At 41.6% G+C, this 25,938-nt stretch overlaps 1 protein-coding gene across 11 annotated transcripts in view; it reads right to left on the bottom strand.

The window, feature by feature from the left end:
* Positions 1-338: 338 nt before the first annotated feature.
* KCNMA1 (potassium calcium-activated channel subfamily M alpha 1) overlaps positions 339-25,938 on the bottom strand; it is an 898,072-nt gene continuing 872,472 nt past the window's right edge. For 4 of the 11 annotated variants that reach the window (XM_065407332.1, XM_065407336.1, XM_065407340.1 and 1 more), the window contains 4 exons: positions 16,316-16,510; positions 12,747-12,865; positions 10,283-10,507; positions 339-363 (listed from right to left, as the gene is read on the bottom strand). In XM_065407332.1, the coding sequence (XP_065263404.1) occupies positions 339-363; positions 10,283-10,507; positions 12,747-12,865; positions 16,316-16,510 (564 nt within the window). Of the gene's footprint in view, positions 364-10,257; positions 10,508-12,746; positions 12,866-16,315; positions 16,511-25,938 lie in introns of those variants that run through there. The other 7 variants (XM_065407333.1, XM_065407335.1, XM_065407338.1 and 4 more) reach the window with 2 other exon arrangements.

Here is a 25,938-nt window from a genome sequence, read left to right as displayed (position 1 = left end):
ATGTTCATTTATAAATGAAATAGTTTCCAAAATACATGGAAGCAATATTAAAGGCAGACAAACAAAGATCTGTCTACTTTATTTTTCCATAACACTCGCCCTTCATAACTTTTCCACCAGTGGGTCGGCATGTAAGAGGAATAAATGTCACATCACCATTCATGAAGTTTGTCAGGCTTTTAAAAAAATAGTTCTGGCCTCCTGTGAGTCAACATTCATCTTCAACTTCTCTGATTGGTGGTATCAAGCTGCTTGTAGATTTATACTGATTGATCTGATTGGCCATGTGAGTGCTCATGGGCTTGATTTGAATGTTTCTGGGATAGGCATTATCCGTCTCATCTGTAAACCATTTCTTTTCTGCTAAAGAGCAAAATGGATAGAGACAGAACAAGGAGGGAAAATGAGAAGTTTAATTAGTGCAGTGCAAAAAGCAGTCAGTAAAGTTCATAGTGGAAAGGCAATCAATAGAGGGTAACATTGAATAATTGCTAGCAGCAGAGTGCGGTAGATTAATACACCTGAAAACACATATTATAAAAGGAGGAGGAGATGTTTGCAGCGTTGGTAGTAAAGGGTTAAAGAAAACTGGCAGTTTGCTGGGTTGTTTGAATGTACAAGATTTTTAAAGTATGCTCAGAAATAAAAAGGATGAAATTAGAAGCTGGGAGCATGATGTGGTTAGTGCTGGGATACTCTACTAAGGTTTGGGAGGTTTGTTTGGTTCACGGAAGTCTGCACAACTGGCTCAGAAATCATACAAGCCCAGGATTTCTTGCACTTCTGCTTCCAGCCCTTACTAGAAATTCAGAGCTGGATAAATCTGAAAAAACATGTTAGTGATGTGGGAAACATTTCAGATCCTTCCTTGGGGTTTGGCACTAGAATACAAAGAGGTTCAAAGTGGGGATTGGGTACCTGGATGTAACAGCTGATGTTTTGATATTGTCAACCTGGCTGCTTGAGTGCTGCTGACCTATCCAATTATATACAGATACAGATGGTTTAGATGACTGGACCAGGTGCCAGCCCCAATATTACATTAGTCTGAATGGATTGTTGATGGTGAATGGTAGCATGGCAGATGAAGCGGGGGGACCAACAGGCAAAGAATGGGAAGAGAAATGGGGAGGCTTTTCCTTTCTCTGTGTTCAGTATCCATTTGCATGAATATAGTAACAATTTTAGAGTTTAAATTTGAGGGAATGGGGGAATATTGGGAGACCAAAAAAGTGCAGTTTGCTGTTTACTTGCATAAGACTTTTTGATGTCTCTGCTGTGGTAGATCCACCCCTTGCACTGTTCAGCCGTGAATAAAACTTGTTAAAAGTCCTGTATGAGAAAATCCTAAATATAGCTAGACTTTTTCCTTAAATTGTTTATAGAGCAGAGCTGCTAATGTCACTTCTTAATTACAGGGAAGCTTTTTTGTGTCATATCTCTCCTCTCCCCACTCTTTTGTTTTCCCCTGAGATAAATGAGGGGTTTGGCCGTAGGGATGGAATTTAGATATGGCATATTTGTGTGGTGTTTATGTATTCTTGTTTCTTATGTTGACGGTGGGCTTACATGTATGTAGCCCTTTCCTCCCAAAGGGGATCCCCCTGACTTCACTGCCAGAGTGTACTATACAAACTAACACTTTGCTTATCATGGAAAGGCAGCCTGGACTGGAACGTGGTGGCTGTTTAAAAAAAAAGCAGCAGCACAGGAACACTAAAGAGCTCAGGAGAGGAAGCAGAGACGACGCTATTCAAATGGAACAGCAGGAAATAAGGACAACATTTTCAAACATGGATACCTAAATTTAGGCACCTAAATAGGTGGGCAGAGTTCCAGAAGTGCCGCTCACCCAATGGATACAGCTTTTGGGTACCTATCAGTAGACATCCATCCATGTCTGAATTTTTTTTTCTAGTGGATTTGATGCTTGTGTATTCTTTTAGAACTTTTAATTAAAACCTTAAATGATTATAAAAGTAGTTATTTATGCCCTGCCATTGAAGGCAAGTCAAGGCTAATATATTGTTTTCTCCTGTCATCTAAGATCCTTTTAAAAAGTCATACTCATTGGAGGTCAGGGTGCTCATTCCCTTCCCTAGTAAAGTTGTCTGAGTCTGAACAATGTTCAATCACCCTCCCCTTACCTATTATAATTAAGCTCCCTTTGATTTGAACAGATTGAACGATAGGAATTCATAATGTTACATCCTGCACAGTGAAGCTAACTGATTAAGTGCTTTAAATTATTCTTCCTGACAGAATGATAAAGTTACAATCTGTTCTGAAATGATCTACAGCTTGCCAGACTCCTACTGCTTCTTTCTACATTCATTTATCTTTTTGTCAAGCAGTATTTTTTTTTTTAAAAAAAAGCTTCAATTCCATAGATCTTTTAAAGTCATCAGAACATTTGAATTATTAATGAGACTTTAAGGGAAAGCCTGATGGGGGCTGGTTTACGAAAGGGTGTAGGGGAAAAAATCTGGGAATGTGTACACATCAAAATAATTTCAGCTCCATTTAAAAAACCATTTAGTTCAAGTGTGACACATGAACCATTATGCATTTGTGGAAACCAATTTTGCGTGATCTACGATTAAACTAACCTTTCAGAGAGGTGTAAAGTGTGATGGTTATCATGTTTTAAAAGCCTTGCAAGATCACCTAAACAATTTCAAACTAACAGTTTTCAAATGGTTTGTGTTTAAAATGATTTTGAGGCAAGTTAAGCATTGTGTACTTTTATCTGACTTTTTTGCATACCGCTGCACACACTTTGTTTACAAAGAGAACTTGGTGAAAGTTATTTCAATCGCCTGGTGTCAGAAGGAGGAAGTGGTGGTGGTGGTGCGAAGGATGAGAATGAACTGCATCCCCTCTCCTTCCAGCAGCAGATGAAAAGCTTTTCCATCTACCCAGCTTTCCCTGAAATTTGCAACAGCTACACTAGGTAATTGCTAATATATTAGTCTTCACAGTACAATTCATGTTGACCTTTACGAGTACAGGCACTGTCAATTCCCTTTTGCATTCACTCTGTATATAAAATATAGAAAATTACTTGTACATTCCACATTTTTTTTATTTATTTTTGCTTTTTTTTGCTTTTTAATTCCATCACTCCTTAATGCTGAAACTCTGGCCCTTGCATGGTGCTCTCTTGTTTCAGGTGCTGGGACTCATCAGCTCCTTCTTGGCATCCTCGCTCCTTACCTTTTATGTCTCTACTGCTCTGATCATCTGCCTTCTCCGACCACATTATGGCCGGACTGCCTTGAAAGCCACCTTCTCTCTCCTTCAGAACCAGGTTCGAGCTCTCCTCAGCCTTATCTTCAGGCCTCTGTGCTATTCTCCTCTCATCTCATCCTACACCCTCTCTCAGTGATTATATTCTTTTCTTTGATTTCTCTCAGTCTTGGCTTCACAATCGCTTGTGCTTGGAACAGCCTCCTGCTCTCCCTAAATGACACACCCTGCCTTTCCTTAAATCCATCCATAAAATCCTCTACTTTCAGAAGTCTTCATATATTGAGTTCTCCACCAATGTGGCACTTCTTGGCACTTGAACATTTGTCCATGTGTCACATTTGTCTAAGTGAGAGCCTTGGGTCAGGGAATGATTTTGTAGGTCCTGTTTAAAGTACCCTGTATGCTCTATGAATTCAGGCCAAAACAGCAGTGTGTTGGTCAGTCTGTAATAAAAGACACTGGAATGGCCAACTAATGTCTTGTGGCATGAGACAGAAGGGATTTACCTCTGCTATGAAATGCTAGTTGTTTTTTTTTAAAGGGCTACCAGCACCCATAATGGAAACAGCCACTTATAAAGGGTATATGTAATATGCAGAAAAGGGCAATAAGAAAATAAAGAGTCAGAAATGTGTTGCAAGCCCTCAGTTCAGCAAGGTTATAACTCTGTGAGTAGTCCCAGTGAAGGCAAAAGGGCTATTGTCATGTTCCTAAGGAACTTGCTCTATCGAAACAGCTATTTCTAGAGTCTGGTGCTTAAAATACATATTTATTTTACTAATATTGAAATCTAGCTACATAAAACACATTAGCTTCCATTAAACATTTCCCATAGTTGTTGCACAGTGGGAGTCTGAGACCAGTACCCACTTCACGGCTACTCAGAGCAAATGCTGCCTCTTTAAGGGCGACCGTTTTATTGTGACAAAAGACCAAAGGTAGCTTTTCTTTTAGCTGTAGCATAGAACTGGTGACAGCCCTTACATTTGGTTCAGATAAAGCACCTAGAAGTTTGATCCAAAGCTATTTGAACCCTTTGGCTCTGCTCAGGTGGGCTGGCAATTTCATAAGACTAGGCTTTCTCATGGTATTTTTCAATTTGTGCCTCTGGCATTGGCCTGAAGAACATTTATAATAGTGTAAGGCTAACAAAAGTGGGGAGGAAGGCTAGGTTAGTGGTTAAAGTACAGGACTTGGGGGATCTGAGTTCAGTTCTCACCATAGACTTCCTGTGTAACCTCTTGGGCAAGTCAATTAATCTTCTCTGTCTCTCAGTTCCAAATGGGGATGTTCTTTATACCATATGTGTGTGTTGAGTGTTAAATCTGAGGTGCTCAGTTAGAGGGCCATATACACAGCTGTCTAGCTAGATTGAATAACAGTTGCCATACAAAACAACTCACTGGCTCAGGTAGTCCAACGGCCTGTAGTAGTGAATGTTTCAAAGGAAGGCCTAAAGTTCCCTAGTACACATAATAGTGCAGAGTGGATTTCTTCTTGCCCCTAGCTAGTGATCAGTTTGCTATAGAAACATGAGCAACTATGGCCTTTTTAATTTTGAAGACAAATAATACAATTACTTTCGCAAACCAAAACCACTTTTTGATTTTGGTTACGGATTGGTGTTCAGATTAGGTCTGTTGGCTCACACCATTCACGTATCCCTCCTTGCTAGAGACTTACTTTTGTTGTTGTTCCTGAGCATCCTTTGGCTGGGACATGGGTTTTATTAAAGACACTGACCACTACACTCACCTGCAAGCTGTATGGCTGTATGTATCTGTGTAAAAGGAATTTTCAGTGATAAAAGTTTTCACTAGTGTTTCTGGGAGTCGTAAATCTGTCTAAAAGAAAATGCTGTAACACAGTGGCTGAGCATCCTGGCCCATAGCCAGTCTGACAGAATATGTTGTGTGTGCATGTAGTAATCTTACTTCATCAATAAAATCTGTAGCTTGAAGAAGGGAGTGTCAACTGGGGAGCTAGTTAGAAACAGCCCCTGATGCCACCTGCAATAAAATACGCTGAAGACGCTGATATTTGGGTGTTGACGCTGTCAAGGGTAGAGTGGTCTGACCCCTTTATGTTCCTTAACAATGCCTGCTGGCCCACTTTTCAGTCTCCAGGGGGGTGCAGAATAGCCCCTTAGCTCACAGTAGGTTCTACAGCTTGGTGGCTGCTCAAGTGCTTCCCCCCGCCCCCCAATCCAAATACGCTTCAGATAGGTGTGTCTCACTCCCCCCCCCCCTTGTAATATGGTGGGGAACATGCTACTGCTCTGGCAGCTGGCCAGGGAGGTAGATGTCCCAGAATCCCCAGCACCGTAGCCGGCAAAACATGGAATACCTCATAATTCTTATTATTGTGGAGCTGCAAGGGCATTTCCAGTGTTCTAACTTGGGGGCTCTTCCTGTTTCTGTCGCTACAGGCTCTATAAAAAAAATTGCCTGCCAGGGAAAAGTGATACTTCCTGGAGACCATCACCAGACCCAGGCCAGGGGAAGCGGACCCTCTACAAAGGTAGGTGCTAGGGAAGTGGGGGTGGGGGTGTCTGGGCATTAGCATTAGGTTTCTTTGGAGGCTTGAGATCTATGGATTCCCCCAAATGAGCCAGTAGGTTTGGGGTTGATGCCATCTGCTTCAAATTGACCCTGAAAAATGTGGTTCAAGTGTGTTACATGAATGGACCCGTGCAGGGTTCACCCACATTTAGTTAGCATATGGTGTCAGGGACTGGCACTGATGATTGTGGTTATGTTGGCGTGTTCACTTTTAGTTGTGAAAGTGCTAATCCCTAAATCCATGAGCATGCCTTCAAAAGACTCCATCCCCAGAGGCGAGGCGAGGCAAGGAAGATACTGAACAGCCATAGGGAGTAAGTCAGAGCATACACTTGTTGCAAGCTGTGGTTTGGAGCTAATGTGTTAAAGCAAAATAGTTTCTCAGCTGATACAGAAAAAACAGCTGAGAGCATAACAAAAAGGTAACAATATAGGCAGCCTACTTAAAATTAAATTGTGGTGTTAGACAATCTTGCATGCAATTGCTTCCTAACTAGGAAATACTAGAACTTTCCCCACCCACCCAGGATTGTTAGTTTGGCAGGGGAGTATTTTATGATGATCAATTTGCAGCTCGGTGAAACTGCTCTCATTATTTGTGAATTTTTTTGACTGGTTCTAATGCAGCTCTCCTTGCAAATATACTACAAGGTTTAAGGGATTCGCTAATGGTTGAATAGATGATACAAACTTGCTGTCAATTTATGCACACACACATATTTTATAAAAAAAAATCATGCGTTTGGGAGCAGATGTGTTTTGGGGCTAATCAGCATAATTCCCTCTGGTGTTAATGGCAGCTTTGCCTTTATAGGGAAGGCAAGGTTGGGCCTGCTGACTTCAGGGGGAGTTGAGGCCTGCTCAGCCAGTGTCAGGATCTTGGCCCTTTGTCTGTCAGCCTAATGAATGTACATTGGTACCTAATAATTACTTCTTTATAGCGTGATACAAGTTATTCAGACTCTAGTTGGCAATGAAGAATAGGAAGGAAATTTCAGCTTTTGCAGGGTGGTGGTATAATGGATGGGGCACTTTTGTATTTGATGGGCGTATGTGCCTAACTTGCTGTGGGGGAAAGAGAGAGTACAGCAAAAACTATGGAATTTACAGAAAGCACCTAAACAAGCTCAGTATCTGAACCATGGAAAGGCCTGTTACCATAGAAACTTGAGAGTTTCACGTAATTGTTCCTATAGGAATACAACTCCCTCTGGCTTTTCCTTTACAGGAGTATTCTTTAACCAAAGGTTGTCTTATGGCTTTCAAATACAAGACACACAACATTGTAATCTTCTACCTTTTGTACAATTTTTCACCTTTGGGGTGGAGCAGAGTACTTTAAACCAAACATTTTTATGTATATATTCTGGGACAAATTCATTCAATGCTGCCGTAACTCAACTTAAATCAATGGAATTATGCTGTCTTACACCAATAGATAATGTGGTCCTTATATTTGTAAAAGTAAACAATGAGTTTACCAGGAGTAGCAGTTAGAAATGGGGGGTGACAGCAATTCTTGACTTTGGGTAGCTCTGGATCTCTGGGGTGATGGAAAATTTCCATAGTGTCATTGAAAATGTTATAAAATATTTTTGAGGCTAGAGAGCCCTAATCTGGTTTAAACACTCTGCTATTTGTCATATACAAAGAAAAACAGTCTCTGTTGTCCACTGTAAAAAAAAATCCTCATAGTTTCCTATATATGATTCAACCTGCTTGTATCTTGACATCAATATAAATGTATTTGGCCCAATCCTCAAGTCCTTTTTCACTCCTCCTGCCTTAGGCAAAATTCCCATGGAGAATTAGTCCTTAGTAATGCCATGGAGGATCTCATATTTAGTGTTTCCTTTTCTGCTCTGTTCCCAAAGTGGACAAATTGGTTCTCTAATTGTCTCTCGCTTTTCTGTCTAAGACAGAAATGATCATATCTGAAAAATAGTATTTGCATAATTGTGCATGCATAGAAGTCTGCCACAACTGATTCCATATTAACTCCCTATTCAGAGGAAAATGAAATGGTAACAGAAAAGCATGTTAAAGCTGCTAAAAGTGTATAATTGGTATCAAATAAAACTCAGTCAATGTAAACATAAAAATGTTCGTGAACTTGGTTAAAGAGTGTGGGAGAGAAGTGGAATGGAAGTGAGGATTTGGCAAGTTGAAATGATGTCTGCAATAGGTAAACATTTTTACTGTGCAGGTACATAGATGGTTAGTAGAGGACACGTGCAATTAAAAGGCAAGCAGATGAGAGGATAAAAATAAAATAGGGTTGAGCAACAGCAGCAGCAGCCAGTTTTACTTTTGATTTAGGAAAAAAAGCAAAACAATTAAAAAAATAAACCAATAACTGAATAAAGTTTGTAATTTTTTTTTTAATTCCACAAGTTTTCACAAGGACAACGTTATAGAAGGAAACCCACAGCAGTTGCTAGGTCATGCAGAACCATTAATTGTCATACCTTGGCCCATTCTATTCATCCTTGTTGCACTTTAGAAAGAGAAGTAAGCTATGTAAGTTTTACAATGCTTTTAAACTGTCAAATTTCCTGTTGAGCACTTTAACTGGCACAGCCTTGTAGTTATGACTGTTCTTAGGGCAAAACTTTGTAACTATTTTCAAAGAATACCTGAATTTGTCTTCATATGCAAGAATTTTTGGGATGGGGGACAAACATAATTTGAAACACCTGCCCTTGATAGGACTTGCAGCTGCATTTGATTACACACACACGCACACACACAATAATTTCTCATTCCAATCATTATTCTTAACGCAGCACCGACGCACTGTGGGTAGCCCCAGTTGTACCATACCAGGTTTTGTCAGTAAAAGTGCTTGACTTCATTGTCAATTCACACAGCAAGCAAAGCTCCAAAATTACCATGCTTGGGGAGGGGAGAGGGGAGAAAACAGCACTAACCATAAAAACACCTCTTGCGGTTTGGCAGCTACCATGCTACTCCTCCTCTGCCTGGTTTGCATATGTTTCCTAGAGACACACCTTCTGTGCTGGGCAGCCAATCACAAATGAAGTAGGGGTATGATTTCATGGCATCCTCTTCCCCACAGCATTTAAAATAGGTTTGAAAAATACATTTTTGTGGCTTTCTATCTTAGGCGTCCTTTCTTTATTGTATTTAATTTTCTGCCACAATTTTAGCGTAGCTAACTGAATAACTGGTAAGCAATCCAAATTCTGGCAAGTGCAGGGAAGGTGACGTGGCTGTACTGCAAGTATTACAGTACTCCTCCCCTGCCTCCAATATTGTGGTTAGGAGCAGCCTAGCACACAGCATCTTTCCTTCTGCTCCCCTCTAGTCCATGAGTAGCCACTACTGGGTTTGGGAATACATATAGGTTAATGTGTGGGACATCCTCCATTACACACCCCTTCACAATGCTGAAGGCCCACAGAGGAGCCCCTTCTCCCCTGTACTCCTCCAAAAGCATTGCTGGCATGCATCCTTCACAAACCAGAACACGGTCCAGGATTTCCTCCTATTAATTAGGACATTTAATGAAGGGTCTATACCAAACTTGACTAAGTTAAAGTCCCCTGAAGACTGATACTTAGGGGATGATACTTAAACATGGAAAAATACTTTCTCTTCTCTGTATATAAGGTGAATTAGTTACCTTTTCAAAGATGTAAAAGTACTGGGAAAGCAGTTTTTAATGACTTACATCCAAGAAACATATGGCTTTTCATCCCAAATGTCAAAAGTGAAAGAAAATATAGCTACTCATGTGGCAGTATAAATAGAAAGAATAATAATTTAACATGCTATTAGACACTTTTTTAAAACTTAGAGTTTTACAACTCCATGCCTGGAAAATTTCAGAGTTAAAGGGAGGAGATGTTCTCTCTAAAAGGACAGTATTTTAAAGAATGTCCTTATACAAGTCTGTGATGTTGTTACTTTGGTATAGAGCAGGTGCTTAATAATCTATACAAATGGTGAAAGCCTTATGCTATTTCAGCTTTGACATGAAACAATCAGTAGTTTGGTTTTTTTCAATGGGTAAGCCTTCTAAGCTTCAAATAAAGGTACTAACTTAACAAAAACCCCAATACAGCAACACTTCTGCATTAAATAACTTTCTTTGTGTAACTCTTACAAAAAGTGTTCATGCCAAACACCTTCTGATAGGTAGAGTAGTTGCTATGGTGAGTTATTTATGTTTTTGGCATGCCTATGGGTTTAGGTTTTTTTCCCCCTTAGCATCATTGGTCCGTCTGCTTTGTTGCTGTTGTGCTTAAGGGTTTTATGGTGGTGAAATAAAAATGATAATTACATGCACACTGTCATAGATATGTAAAATATGTGTACAAAAAAGGAGGGAGAAGAACTCCATAGGAAAACAGGGAAACACCAACTGGGAGGAATGGGTGGCAGATGCAAGTGTCACACACAGTAGGGGTGGGTACACATATCAAAGTCTATCTTCTTGCACATACTTCTGTTTTTCCCGGGAGTCCCGAGTCTTGGTGCGGTTCTGTCGGTTTGCTGTCGATGGGATAGAGTGTACCGATGAGCTCTTTTTGCTGGAGGAGTAGGAAGAATGGGATGAATGAGAGAGACTGGCCCGGGACTGGCCAGCATTGTGGTCAAATTGCATCAAACAGAAGATCAGGTCTGTGGGCACAAGCTCAAACTCATAGGGTGGATTTGTGATAACATAGCTGGAAAAGAAAAAAAGAAAGTGGCTTTAGATTTGCATTAAAATCTCCTCTAGCAACATTTATCTGAAATTTTGCACTTCTACCTCCTTAGTTGTCATACGTATTCAGCTTGTATAACGACCTGGGAACCTACTCAGAGATCACCTGTGTCAGGCTGCCACAATCAGTGGAGGCTTCTGAGCCAAATATTCTCCACATGGTCCCCTCATCTTTGAAACTCATTCTACCACCTTGGACACTGTGGTGGGGAAGTCTAGCGGCCTCAAGAAACAGCAGTAATGCACTAGCAAAAACAATTAAAAAATTAAGTGTGGTCCATGGTGGGCTATTTAAGTATTGTCAAGGAGCACTACAGGGGAAAAAAAAGATGTTCTTTTACAATGAATGTGTATATACAATGTATGAAAAATAAATTAATAAACACTGCAGTAAGGCTAAACATTGTCTCCGTGATCTCGAGGCGCATTTATAAATGCAAGAAAAACAACACCTACATTTGCAGATGCAAACAAAAACTGCCAATTAACCTGAAGCCTCACAATGTCAAACAACTCCGTACAAGGCCAGGGTAGCTTACAAACTCTCTCAATGAAATTCTGCATGCATGTGGTGCTCACTGACTTCAGAAGGCAGGCCCCACCCTGTATCCAACAGCAGAATTATGTTTTTTCTTTTACATCACTGATAATCGTAGATTGACCCTTACTCAGTCCACAACTATTCAGTAAGCATTTTATGTGAGTAAGTCAATGGGAATTTTTTGCTTATGTAAGAAATCATTACAAACTGATCAAGAATGCCAAAATTTGGCCCTACCGTTTTTTTTTCTCTCCAAGTGAATTTAGTGCCTATGAGAGATCTGGCTTGGCAGTCTTGGAGACAGGACCGGCTCCAGGCACCAGCCTAGCAAGTAGGTGCCTGGGGCGGCAGGTCCGGCTGTTCGGCGGCGGGGCCGTCACTCCCTCTCGGAGCAAAGGACCTGCCGCCGTAGAATGAAGTGGCGGTAGAGCTGCCACCGCTTGCGATCGCGGCTTTTTTTTTTTTTCCTTTTTCTGCTTGGGGCGGCAAAAACGCTAGAACCGGCCCAGCTTGGAGACTGAAGTATCTTCCTTATCCACAGAATAGCTAGCAAAGTGACAACCAAAGTTTCACTGCACTGCTCTATCCAAAGTCCAAACTTGGAGGAACCACCTCAGAGAGGGTTGCTTATTTGCCATACCCATTCAGTTGTGAGTCTTTCTGCAGCATTTGTGAATGAGTAGATTAGGGCCTGTTACAGTGGGGTTTGTGTGATGTAGTTATCGTCTAGTAAAGTAAAACCCTCTACTCATAGAAGCTTAGCAAACTGATGGCCAAATGATGTAGTGGCCTAAGTGACTATGGTCCTCTTTGATGCATACATTGGCCCAGATCCTGCTCCCACTGAAGCCCATGGAAATGTTGTCTTGACAACTTCTGTGCAATCAGAATATGGCATTAAGATGGGGATCTATATGTTTTTCATTGCGCAGAAGCCAAGTCTTGATCCATTAACTGAAGGCAATGATGAGAAAATGCACCTAGCCCAAATAGAAAACCAATGGGAAAGTTTTACTGAGGATGTCGGCTATGCAATATGATATTGCTCTGAGAACAGTGCTTCTCACAGTCTGAGCCCCATCACAGAGAAAACTGTGGCTACTATTATCTAAGTACAGAAGAGGTTAAAGTTATGTAATAAAGTAGGTTATAACATCATCAGGACTATATTAATGACACTAATTTACTGCTGATTAAATATAGCAAACAGTAAATATAGCCCCCACTCCCGAATTGTAAGTAAAATATCTTGGGTTATCATAAATGAGACTAAGTAAGGATGCAATTAAAGATATGGTGCTGTCTGAGCATTTAAATTACCACGTCATTAGAAGAGCTCAAAAGCGCTTCTCTTTCACCAACAGAAGTTGGGCCAATAAAAGATATTACCTCACCCACCTTGTCTGTGTAACCGCCAGGGCTACACCGCCACTTCATTTTTGTCAAATAAAACAATATTCTATGGTATGGTTTGAATTGGTTAGAGTTCCACTAAGGGCTTATCACTAAGGCTCACCAAAGAATTGGAAGAGGTATTCGTGTCACAGTGATACAGAAAGTGGTTGGGGAACGGAGAAAACTGTTTAAACATCATTTGTGCCCTGTAAAAGGCATCTGGATTGTCCACAGCAGGAAGAATGAAGTAAAAGTCTAGACATACCGTTTAGTGCATTGGCTAGGTGTGCTTAGATGTGCATCCCTCAATCGGTAAATTCCAAAACAAAGCATATTGTATGTTTTCAGTGCTTTACAAAACAGATCTCCATAACAACCACCATCCTAGGAGACAAAACAAAGTGGGGGGGGGAGGGTATTTTCAGTCTGTTTCATGACTTGGCACAGAATCACAATCTGTTGTTTACCTGTCACAGCTGAGAAACAATTAGTCAAGAAAATCCCTAATCTAAATGTTGAATTGCAAAACTGTGTATGTATAGGATGTTATTGTCCAGTGATTTTATTTGATGGGAACTTGTGATCATTGAGTGACTCTGATTTTAACTGGAAGAATAAGATTTGGGGACAGAGAATAGATGTTCTATCATTTGAGAGAAACATGGTCTCAACAAAATGATGATTAAGAATGTGTGACATTTTTTGCTCCGATTTTGAGAGTATGCATGTTGTGAAAGAAAATCAGTATGGAGAGCAAAGTGGTGCTGCTTTAGAACCTTGCAAAAAGCATAATTTGTAGATGATGGAGATGAAGGGGGAAATTTCCCCACAAGTTCTGGTTCAAAATACTGAATTAATTGGCTCTAATAAAATAGTCACCCTTTTAAAATTCTGTTAATTTCATAAGTAATCCATTGGATTATCATGAGTTAACAATTAAGCTTCATTTGGGTAGATATAATTCATTGGCTCTTAGACATGATGGGGCAGATTTCAGCTACTGTAAATTGGCTTAGCTCCACTGATGCACTCCAGCTGAAGTTCAAGATCAGTACCATATTGAGAATTGGTATTAATTCTTTCCAGTTTGCGTGTCTACACTTTGAGAGCTATGAGTGAAGGGTGCTAGTTAAGAGCAGTTATATGGAGGCAGGAAAAACAATTGAGCCTCCAAAACCTAACTCAGTGTTTTCCTGGTATCTTGTGATATTAATTGCACTTCTAATACAGATAGGGTGAGTCTAAGTAATTAGTATACCCATTCTACAGATGAGTTCACTGATTGTTGTAGATTCTCCCATATGGAGACAGTGGCAGAGCTTGGAACAGAACTCAGGACTCCTATGAATGAAGACCCTGTTTATAATACTGTACGGTGACTTAGACAATCCAGAATTCTGTTGCATCACATGACACAATATTGGCTGCAGCTAAAATATTCATATAAAAACTATTGCATGGTATGTGTATTTAGTAAAATTACAGTACAATTATGATGTCAAATTCATTCAATTTTGTCAAATAGCCATGGAATCCCAGTGTCTTGGAACTCTCAGAATATAACAACAACATCTCAATTGCCATACTGCAGAAGACAAGGGGTCTGTCTTGTCCAAAAGCCTATCTCTAGTGCTTCCAAGGGAGGTGTATGGTGGACTGTGATAGAATAACTTGACTATATCAGAAATTCCTAATCCATCCATTAGTGTCTGTCTTATGCCAGTTTAAGAGTTTATATCCCTTCTAAAAACTATTTTTTCTCTTATCTAATGTAACCCTCCTGGGGAAGTTAGCTTAATGTAGAGCTGGAGCTGCAACAATATTTGTAGTTTCTGAGTGAAAGATGTTCTCTAGTATTTGAAAATAAGATATGTTTAGGTTACTTAATTTAATGGCCAACTTTAGCTGAATGCTGCAGCATTTGGTCAAAGGCTTGATCCCCACTTTCAAACATTTGACCATTAAATCATAGAATCATAGGACTGGAAGAGACCTCGAGAGGTCTTCTAGTCCACTTCCCTGCATTCAAGGCAGGAATAAATATTACCTAGACCATCCCTGACAGGTGTTTGTCTAACCTGCTCTTAAAAAATTTCCAATGAAAGACTTTCCACAACCTCCCTAGGCAATTTTTCCTGGTGCTAACTACCCTGACAGGAAGTTTTTCCTAATGTCCAACATAAACTGCCCTTGCTGCAATTTGAGCCTATTACTTCTTGTCATATCCTCACAGGTTAAAAAGAACGATTTTTCTGCCTCCTCCTTGTAACAACCTTTTATGTACTTAAAAACTGTTATCATGTCCCCCCTCAGTCTTCTCTTCTCCAGACTAAAAGAACCTAATGTTTTCAATCTTCCTTTATAGGTCATGTTTTCTAGACCTTTAATCATTTTTGTTGCTATGCTCTGGACCTTCTCCAATTTGTTCACATCTTTCCTTTGCCTAGTAGCTCTAGTTATTTTATTAAATGTTCAAGAAGAATTATTACTTTGACCAAATTAATGAACATTTCAGGCAGCTGGCCAATGCAACAGTATGACTATGACCCACACACTAATGGGGCTTATTCACCCAACAGTGTGTGGGTCAGTTCAATGGGTCAGTGAAATGTAGTCAGTTCAGAGGTGGAACACAATAGCAGCAACTCCAGAGTTTGTATAAGGGAAATTACAGAAATAACTTTGTTAATTGTTATTTTATTGATATTCAAGGTAGGCTGAAATTAACTACCCAAATATCAATACTTTGGCAGGAAATGCTGTTTTACTTGCCTAAATGTTAATCTGAGTATCCAAATTAAGGATCTGTTCATCCTATCAAGATGATCAAGTTTAAAAATCTTTTTTTCATCCTCCTTTGACTTTTGCAGTAAATGATGGGTGATTGGCTGAGTGTGTGTAATTCTGTAGCCTGTCCATTGATTTAAGATTGCATTTACCAGTTCTGATCATGGAGAATGGAGTACTGTGTTCCATGAAATCACAGAAAATCTGATTAATTTATAATGAAGGTCAACCCTGTAACACCATGAATGGTGAAATGGATGCTTCGGAAAAGCATGAGCAAGATTTATAAGATATGGCAATTCGGTTTGGTTCAAATAAATGTCTCTATATGTCTAGATGCTTATTGAAACTCAGAACTTTTAAAATTTTGGGTACTGGGATGGGAAAATCAGAAAAAGAGGTTCTCGCATGATTTTTTGCATCTGTGGATTTCAGATAGGTTGGAAACAACACAATATAAACTTCCTTGCTGTATATTCAAGCTGATGTTTATGGTCTTAGCAAAAACCAGGAAGTTCAGGGGCACACACAGAAAAAAAAATGTTAATAACCCTATCAAATCACCACAAAGATTCAGGTTTAGTTCACCTTTAGAAAGAGGGTTTCGTGTCAGCTCTTATTTTATCCAAACTGTCTCACCCATTCCTTTGGACACTGTGAAGAACTACACATTTGTTTTTTTTAATGGGACTGGCTCTATGAAGCAATTTTAGTGTCTTTCTGAAAAAAATTTAGCAGAGTAGATTTGGAGGATGCAGCCACTGAAGGGACCTGAGGAACTCCTTACAGAAACTATATCTTTTATATTGTCGTTTCTGGCCTATAGAGCCGCTTCTTAATCAGGGTAGGGGCAGTTTGGTACTCAGAGCAGCAATGTATCACCAGATCTGCCCAAAATTTCAAGTGGACTCCATGGCTTTCAGGGGAGAAATTAAAAAAGAGGAACACCGTGTTCATTGTTATGGAAACGATTTTTAAAAAATTCAGCAGACGATGAAACAGTTACGGAACGGCTGCCTTGATATTACTTTTCTTTTATGATCTTACCCCTAGGTCTGCAAATGGCCCATCATACAAAGCCAACTGAGCAACTCGACACCTGTCCCTGTTTGCAAGTGTCTGGGGCGTGCTGTAGCCTCCTCTCAGTGCATTCTCCTCAGCAATCAGCGCTTCCAGCTCTGGTGTGGCTCCTCCTGTTACCAACGTCCGTATCAGTGTGAGGATATTGTCATTGAAGTATGTCTGCAGAGATAAAAGAAAGCTCTTTAAGCAAACACCATTAAAGTCACAACTGAAGACATCCAAATTACAACTTTTCTGGGTTTCTGCTGTTTAAAGTTCTTGGCTGTCTCTTCAAATAATTTTACATAGAAAATGAAAAGACAGCAGCCTCCAATTACTCTATTTTCTTCTATCCCATTAGGCTCCTACACTAGATCCTGCCTTTTAAACACCAATTCAGGCTGATTTTTATTAAAGAACAAAAATTTGAATGATTTATGTTTCCCATAATTGGTGTTAGTAGTGATGCAATGACTGCTTTCCTTCTCATTGCCTTCATGTCTAATAACAGGCTTTAGGACATGTAATTGTAAAATTCAGACCACATTTAAAGCATACATGGGCTAGATTGCCTTTTTATACTTGTCACCAATTCGTTGGGGAGCTGCCTTTGTGCTGCAAATGTCATTACTTATTACTGTGGCTGGACTCTAGCAGTCTAACCGATGTATTGCACTAAACATCTTATTACGAGACTTGACAGTGTTCAGACATAAGCATGTATCAATTAAACATTTTGAGTTCATTCCAGATAAATGTATGATGAGTTTGGGATCCTGGTGGTCCTTTTAAAAAACTCTAGGGTATAGGGTAAGTGTGGTTTATTAGGGAAGATTTACTCCACACTGACATTTTGCCAGCATCTATAGCATTGTCTGTCAGGCAAACAATGGGCATTTAAAATATTAATTTAATGCCAGATGAATGATTTTCAAGTTCATTTAAAAGTATACTGGTCTAGTTCAAAGATACTCAGTTAAATATCTACACTATACAATGTGTACTGACAACATGCACTGTTAAAAAACAGAATACACAAAAAATGACCACCCCCAAAAATCAGCCACTATTACTTCCAATCCTACTGATGTCTAGTGTTTTTAGAAGACTTGCACATAAAGAAGCAGATTAGGAGAAAAAGATTCATATACATATCCTGGGGGCAAAGGACTTGCCTTATTGCCTACTGTGGAAGTTAGACCAGATGGCTATTAATACTTAGTCCTCAAATTGTACTTTTCATCCACAGATCTCAGTGCTAACTACAAAGACAGGGAAGCACCACTATTTACATTTCACTGATGGGGAAACAGAGACACATAGAGGTGAAGTGACTTGTCTTAGGTCACACAGCAGGTCAGAGAGTAGAGTTAGCTTCCAGACCAGTGCCTTATTCTCATTACCTTCAGCATCTCTCACGGACTCTCATAATCTCAGTTTTATTGTTCAGATTTGACCACCATGAAACATTTTTCTTCTCAATACTGAGTTGTGATTGCTATGAAAGCTTCATTTTCATGACTTCAGGCCCCTGCTGTTGTCTAAATTACAAAAAAAGCCAGTCTAGATAAATACAATTTATCTAGTGGAACAAAATAACCAGAATTGTCCTTTTAGTAATTACATACTCCTAGACAATTATTACTGTGTTTTGCCTACTGTATGCATGTATTTACCTGATTGATCAGAATTGCCCCTAAATGTGATATTTGTTTACTAATCTAAGGGGAAGTGGGGCATATACTTAAATGTTTAAAACCTGGAAGCAATGAAGAACATTTTATGATCACTTCCAAAGGAGTAATCGGAAGCAAAGGAGAATATCGGACGGGGAGAATCCTGAATGATAGGATTACAGTGATAGTATTAGTACATATGATAAATTATGACTTGATTCTGACTAGGAAGAAATCGTTTGCGAATCTGAAAGTTGAAGACAATTTGGGTGAAAGTGACCATAAAATGATTTTAAGGAAAGGAAGGCATTAGAGCAGCAGAATAAGGACAACAGCCTTCAGATTAACTGCTAGCTAAGGTCCCATGGGAAGAAAATGTAAGAGAAAAAGGAGTTGAGGAAAGCTGGAAGTTTCTTATTAATGGCAAACGCTCCAGGTGTGAAGGAAGAGACCAACATGTCTCCATCAGGATGACCTAAAAAGGAATCCTACAAAAAGTGTAAATATGGACAATTTGCTAAGGCTGGTTACAAAAGAATAGCACAAGCATGTAGGGACAAAATCAGAAAGGCTAAAGTACAAAATGAATTACAACTATCAAGGGACATAAAAAGCAATACATTAGGAGAAAGACCAAGAAAAGTGTAGGTCCACTACTTAAGGAGTGCTCATAACTAAAGACTGAGGTGTTTAATGCTTACTTTGCTTCAATCATTACTATAAAGGGTAATGGTGACCTTAATAACAAGGAGGAAGACTCACAATCCAAAATAGGGAAAGAACAGGTTAAAGAACATTTAGACCTATTCAAATTGGGAGGGCCTGATGAAATTCACCCTAGAGTACTTATAAAACTTAGCTGAGGTAATCTCGGAACCATTAGCAACTCTTTGAAAGACACGTGAGGTCCTAGAGGACTGGAGAAGGGCAAATATGCACCTATCTTTTAAAAAAGGGACTGGGGGAATTATAGATCAGTCAGCCTAACTTTGATACCTGGAAAGATATTGGAGCAAATTTTTAAACAATCAGTTTGTAAGCACCTAGAGGCAGGGCCGGCTCTAACTTTTTTGCCGCCCCAAGCAGCAAAAAAAAGCGCCGCCCCGCTGAAACACCCCCCCCCCCCGCTGAGCGCCGCGCCGCGCCGCCGAACCCCCCCCCCCCGCCGAGCGCCACGCCGCCGAACAGCCGCCGCCCCCCGGCCGAGTGCTGTTGAACCCCCCCGCGCGGAGCGCCGCCGAACACCCCCCGCCGAGCGCCGCACTGCCGAACACCCCCACCCCCCGCAAAGTGCCGCGCCACCAAAACCCCCACCGAGCGCCGCGCCGCTGAACAGCCCCCGCCCCCCTGCCGTGCTGCCGCGCTGCCGAACACCCCCTGCCGAGCGCCGTGTAGCTGAACCCGCCCGCGCGGAGTGCCGCCGAACACCCCCATCCCGCGCCGCGCTGCTGCGCGCCGCCGAAACCCCGCTGAGGGCGGCCGAACACCCCTGTCCCCCGCGGAGCGCCGCGCTGCCGAACAGCCCCCACACCCCCCGCCGCACTGCCGAACACCCCCCGCCGAGCGCCACGCTGCCGAACACCCCCTGCCCCCCATGGAGCGCCGTGCCGCCGAAACCCCCGCCAAGCGCCGCGCCGCCGAACACCTCTGCCCACCGCGGAGCGCCGCACTGCTGAAGCCCCCCCCGCGCGGAGCACCGCCAAACACCCCCCGCGGAGTGCCGCGCTGCCAAACACCCCCCCCGGAGCGCCGCTCTGCTGAAATCCCCCGCCCATGGAGCACCGCCAAACACCCCCCGCCGAGCGCCGTGCTGCCGAACCCCTCCCCGCGGAGCGCCGCGCCGCCGAACACCCTCCGCCGAGCGCTGCGCCGCCGGAACCCCGCCGAGCGCCACGCCGCGCTGCCCCCCGCCACCCCAAGATTGGCCGCCCCTTACCAGGTGCCGCCCCAAGCACGTGCTTGGTTGCCTGGTGCCTGGAGCCGGCCCTGCCTAGAGGATAATAAGGTTATAAGGCATAGCCAGCATGACTTTGTCAAGAACAAAACATGCCAAACCAACCAATTTTCCATCTTTGACAAGATTACTGGCCTAATGAATGCGGGGAAGCAGTAGACATGATAGCTCTTGATTTTATTAAGGCCTTTGCCATCGTCCAACATGACACATTCATAAGCAAACTAGCAAATGTGGTCTAGATGTAATTTCTATAAGGTGGGTGCAGAACTGGCTCAAAGACCAAAGAGTAGCTACCAAGGGTTTGCCGTCAAATTGGGAGGTGGGGAAGTTGTATTGAGTGGGGTCCTGCAGGGGTCTGTCCTGGATGTGGTACTAGTCAATATTTTCATTAATTACGTGAATAATAACATGGTAATTATACTTATAAAGTTTACAGATGACACCAAGCTGGAAGGAGTTGCAAGCAATTTGGAGGACAGGATTAGAAGTAAAAAATGACCTTGACAAATTGGAGAATTGGTCTGAAATCAACAAGATGATGTTCAGTAAAAGACAAGTCCTAAACTTAGGAAGGAAAAATCAAATGCACAACTACAAAATGGGGAATAACTGGCTAGTGGTAGTACTGCTGAAAAGGATCTGGGGGTTCTCGTGGATCACAGATTTTCTATGATCCAACAATGTGATGCAGCTGCTGAAAAGAGCAATATAGTTCTAGGAGAGTCACATGTAAGACACGGGAGGTATTAGTTCTACTCTACTTGGCACTGGTGAAGCCTTAGCTACAGTACTGTGTCCAGTTTTAGGCACCACATTTTAAGAAAGGGGAGAGGCCAATTGGAGCGCGGCGAGAGGACAGCTACAAGAATGATACCAGGTCTAGAAAGCTGGACTTTTGAGGAAAGGATTAAAAAAAAACTGGGCATTTTTAATTTTGAGAAAAGAAGACTGGGGGGTGGGGGAGAGGGAGGAACTGATAACATTAGGCTGAGAACACAACATTCACTTCACTAAAGAACTCACGTTAAACTGTAAAGCAATCGCAAAAGAATATATTAAGTATTGCACCTGTCACAAAATCATTAAATGCGTCAAAATAAGAGATAATAGGCCTTATTCTGATCCCAGGAGGAAGCCCATGGGACTCAATGGATTTACAGTGATGTAAAATTGATCCAATTCAGAGGGGAATTAGGCCCCCTGTCAATGGAACAGAATGCTGTCACAGGAGAGCGGTCTCCCACTGCTAGACAAATGTCAAGGCAAAGCTAAGACATTTATTTGGAAAGCAGACAACATTTATCTTGGAACAATAGTTTACTTTGGGTTTCACACCATGACTGTTGCGGATGTTATCATTTAATCTGATAGATGAGTGCAGTTTTTGTTCATGCTGCCGTCGTTGAATAAAAATATTCTAATTTTGAGAATGGACTCCTCCTGTCCTGCCACCAAGCAGAAAACATCCTAGGTGAACAGGAGTCTAGCATGCCTTCTGGATGGTTAGAGATTGTTAACATTGCCTAAGCTTGCATGCTCTCAACTCCCATGAGACGCAGGCCCTCCTTCAAACCTTTCCACTGTGGAGCACGCTTCACCTCATAGAATCAGAATCTAAAGGGTTAAAAAAAAAAAATCTGGCCTGGCTGATCTCCGTTTCCTTTGAAATAATAATACACTAAAAAGTAATGTGAGTGTGATCTGCTCACTCTGAGGGCGGATACGCCAGTACTTGTACGGGAACAATGTGTTGAATGTTGTTGGAACAATGCTGTAGCATTCCAAGTAACAGGCTACTTTTCAGTAAGAAACGCAAATTCCTTTTGTTAATTGTATAATCATCACTGAAAAACACTTCTGTGCTGCTATTACTAACTGTACCCTGCATTGGATGACGTGATAACATTATTATAGCAGTCTGAGAACATGCACTGGATACAGTGCTGAGTAATGAAAAAAGGAAATGCATCATAGACGCTACACCATGGGTAATTGACAAGCAAATGGATATCTGAGCTAGCAGTGCCACCTAGCCCATGCGACTGAATTCTGTTGCAGCTGTTTTTGAGTGTAAGTGTGCTGGGACTGCTTTCCAGTTTGTTCAACCATTTTTAAAGCATAATTACCAAAGCTTATGTTTCGCAGTTAATGCTGTCAAGCCTTTTAAACTAATTGGTCTTTTACAGAAAATTTAACTGAAAATTAACACATCTTTTAATAACATTGCTTTAACTTTAATGACACTTTGCCTTTCGTTTATAACTACTCTAAAATTATCATTTTCCATGTCATAGCTGCCATTTTTTTATGTTTGCTACTTTGGTAATTTTTTTTAAAGGAAAAAAATATAATAGTTATTTTGCTTCCATTTCAGGCAGATATTTTAACTTGCTTGTTTTTCCTTACATGATGCATTCTGTCAAATGAATAGCATTTGTTTCAAGTGAATGCATATCCAGATATGGGGAATTACAGAGCTAAACTCATTAACCAACTCCTGAACAGGCCCTTGGGAGAGGTCCAAAGCAAAGGTGAAAGAACAATGTTTTATATTGTACTACATTTTAAAAATACCTCCCAGACTATTAAGGGATATTGTGAGTCCTCTGGGTAAGGGGATGTTTTACTACCTGCTAATCCTTCTGAACAGCAGGATACAAAAATAGAAAAGTCTTATGTTTCAAAATGTCCATCTCATAAGTTAAAACATTTCCTTTTCTAAATAAATGAGATTGTAAAGGACCTTGGGGGTTCTACTGCAAAGTTGCCCCTAACTCTTCACCCCTCCCCGCCCCCATGTGATCTTTCTGTTTGTATAAGGAAAAAAGGACTGATGTTAATAGAATATATTTTTTAAAAAATTAAGGTTCTAACAGAGCCCAATAGATGCCAGGAAATTCAAAGTTAAGTCTCATGATCTGGCTCTGAATAGATGCTTTTGTACTACTGACATTCCCTGAAGCTACACCAATCCCGCTACCAGTGGTATGTATAGAAATGATGCTAAAGCACTGGAAGCTCTGTATGGGAGTATTTTTTGTAGCCTCATTACCAAAATGAATGCCATCCAGAATCAAGATGTCTGGGAATCACTTCACAGCGATAAAAGATGCTTGTTGGGGCAAGTGGCATTTTTGCATCCTGCACTTTCTTTTGCCTTCTATAGCTACAGACGATGGCCAAGAGTTTCAAAAGTCACTAGTGATTTTGGGTGCTCAACTTGGCACATCTTAGAGGTGGCCTGATTTTCAGATTCCTTTAAGATATCTTAAGTTTCATGATTTTTGAAAATCTTAGCATATATACCTCATCACAAGAGTAAAGCTTTGTTAAATGAACTGTGTCTGAGAGGTTATTTGTAACCTTGGCTTTCTAACCAACTTACATTTTGCTATAAACAAGCATATTGTGAGAACGTGCTTTGATTAACAGGGGCAGCCCCACTACAAGAAGAGCAGTATATGTATATAGCTTTCCATGCATTTGTATTTGTTTGTAGATGTTTAAGGCAAATCAAATACTTAGAACGAAATATACAGGGCCGCCCAGAGGATTCAGGGGGCCTGGGGCAAAGCAATTTCGGGGGCCCCTTCCATAAAAAAAAGTTGCAATACTATAGAATACTATATGTTCGTGGGGGCCCCTGCGGGGCCCGGGGCATGGGGCAAATTGCCCCACTGGCCCCCCCCGGGCGGCCCTGGAAATATAATGAAAAACTCTAGCAGAGGCTGATGTCTATTCCAGAGACATAGTAAAGGTTAGGCAGCCTTGTTTAAGAATAGCTATTATCATACTTAAAATCTGTGTCAGGTGAAATGCTTGGGAGTTTGGGATGGGACCCAGTAGCGGAACAGTCACCCCATTCCAGTGTGGAAGGGGTTAAAAACAGCCCTGGGAAAGGGCTGCCCCGGGGAGCCAATCAGGAGTGGGCTTGAGGCAGCCAATCAGGGCAGGGTTGGGAGTATAAGCAGGCCTAAGGGAGGTGCTGGGTCAGAGTCTCTCTCTAGCTGTGGAGAGAGATGGATCTAACTGCCTAGAGGAGCAAAGGGTATCTTGGACAGAGCAGTGCTGGGGAAGAGACAGGCTGAGCTGAGGCCTGACAGGAATGCCTAGGGAGGTACTGGGGCTGCAGGGAAAGGCAGCAGGTCCAACCCCCTTGCCAATGATGAGTGTCCATTAGAGACTGCAGTCTGGCCCCAGTGAAAGGGGGCTAGGTGATGACTGGCAGAAGCCACTGAGGCAAGGCGGGTATAGAGGGTTGGGGTTCCCCTGGGAGGGGAGACCCAGAGTGTGGGGGTACTGCTGGGGAAGAACCCCCAGGTAAAGGGGCACTGGGGTTCAGGAGGGACATGGTGAGGCAGGGGATCTGAGGCAGGTGGCCAGCAGAGGGTGCTCAAAGGCTGGTAAAGAGCTAATTTCCAGGACAACCAGTAGGAGGTGCCACACTGCTGAGTCGCACCTGGCTACAGACCCATTTCTCTGTTTAGCATAAGTCCTAAAGTAAAAAGTAGTTCCTCATCATCAATAACCAAACCATTCTTGTCTGCCCACCCCATGTTCGCTGAAGATGCTAAGAAACCTGCATAGGCAGGATTAGCGTGCGGAGGAGCTATATATTGTGTAGCTATAAATGAAGTTGTCTTGTGCAGAGTTCCATTGCTGCTACAGATAAGAAAGAAATGCAGATGGATGGGGCTTATTACTCTCTTATTTAATCCCTCTTTTACACTGGCATTAACTCCATTTACATCATATGCCAGACTTCCACTGGGTAAGTGAGAGGAGAATGTGAGCAGTTCACATACATGTGTTGCACCCAGTGCAGTGGGTTTGCATTACTAAGAATTTAATTACATTCTGCGGAGATCAAGGAGTAACATTTAATTCTAAAAAGCAACTAAAAAAAGGCGCACTGCTTCCCCCTTTCACAATGAAAAACTTCACAGCAAAGCGCACAGTGGGAGAAAACAACGTGTACCTCCTGTAACCTCCTTGACTATTCCTCTGCTAATCCCAGCCTCTCCCCTGCTAATATAGCTTTTGCCCAACCATGCTACACAACAAACACCAATTACAGACCTACTAACTTGATGGGCTTTCCCCATAGACTTAGTTGCAGTCAACTTAGTAATTGAATCAATATGGTTGATGTAATCCTGAAGACCCTATTCAAGTCTCAAAGTGAGATGGCACGTGACAAAGGACTTCCCTCTGATAGAATTGCTGGTGTAGTGAAAGTATGACTCATGCTGGTCCCACAATCCTGTAGAATATTTTGGAATCAATGCTTGAATTCCTGCAGTACAAGTAGAGGTCGGGTCACAAAAAGCAAACTGCCAGACAAAGTGGATACTACCGAGCCAGTGGATCAGGTGGTGTGGGAAATGACAGGATGCCATTTTTTTGGGTAGAGAAAAAAAATGTGGAGCATCTCTTCTTCCCATCACCCCAATAGAGGCGTAGGAGAAAAGGAAGGATGGACACCTCACCCATCTGACAGCTAGGCGGAGGAGGGAGAGTTCCTTTTCCACCCTATAGCTTGGACAGTGGAAAGCCTTCCAGGAGTGGAGGAGAGAGTGACCTTGCCCACATCAGCAAAGCAGTAGGAAGTGGAGACAGCATTGGTATGGCAAATGAAGACTAGCAAATAATTCTAATAGAAGAAATCCTAATCTAGGGAAAGAAACAGGGATTCACTCTTAATCAGAATTCTCTATTTCTGGCATCACAGTAATTTCCCTGACTGCAGATGGTGGTGACCCATTATATTGTTTAACCACTTAAGAATGAATGAAGTTTGACAAAGAATCTTTGCAGAAGAAAGAAGACAGAGATCATGAACAGATATGTCATCGGTAGCTAGATATTTAGAGGGGAAAATCGTCCCATTTACTTTCTGAAGAATAAACTGACTGTGCTCAAAGGAAATGTTTCTAAATTGTAATAGTCCATTGTGAGTTATCTAAGCATAAACA

Source organism: Emys orbicularis, chromosome 7 (assembly GCF_028017835.1).
Source record: "Emys orbicularis isolate rEmyOrb1 chromosome 7, rEmyOrb1.hap1, whole genome shotgun sequence".
In the NCBI taxonomy this organism is placed as follows: Eukaryota; Metazoa; Chordata; order Testudines; family Emydidae; genus Emys; species Emys orbicularis.
The sequence above is the reverse complement of the archived record's forward strand: the minus strand, read 5'-3'. Positions and strand labels throughout refer to the sequence as shown.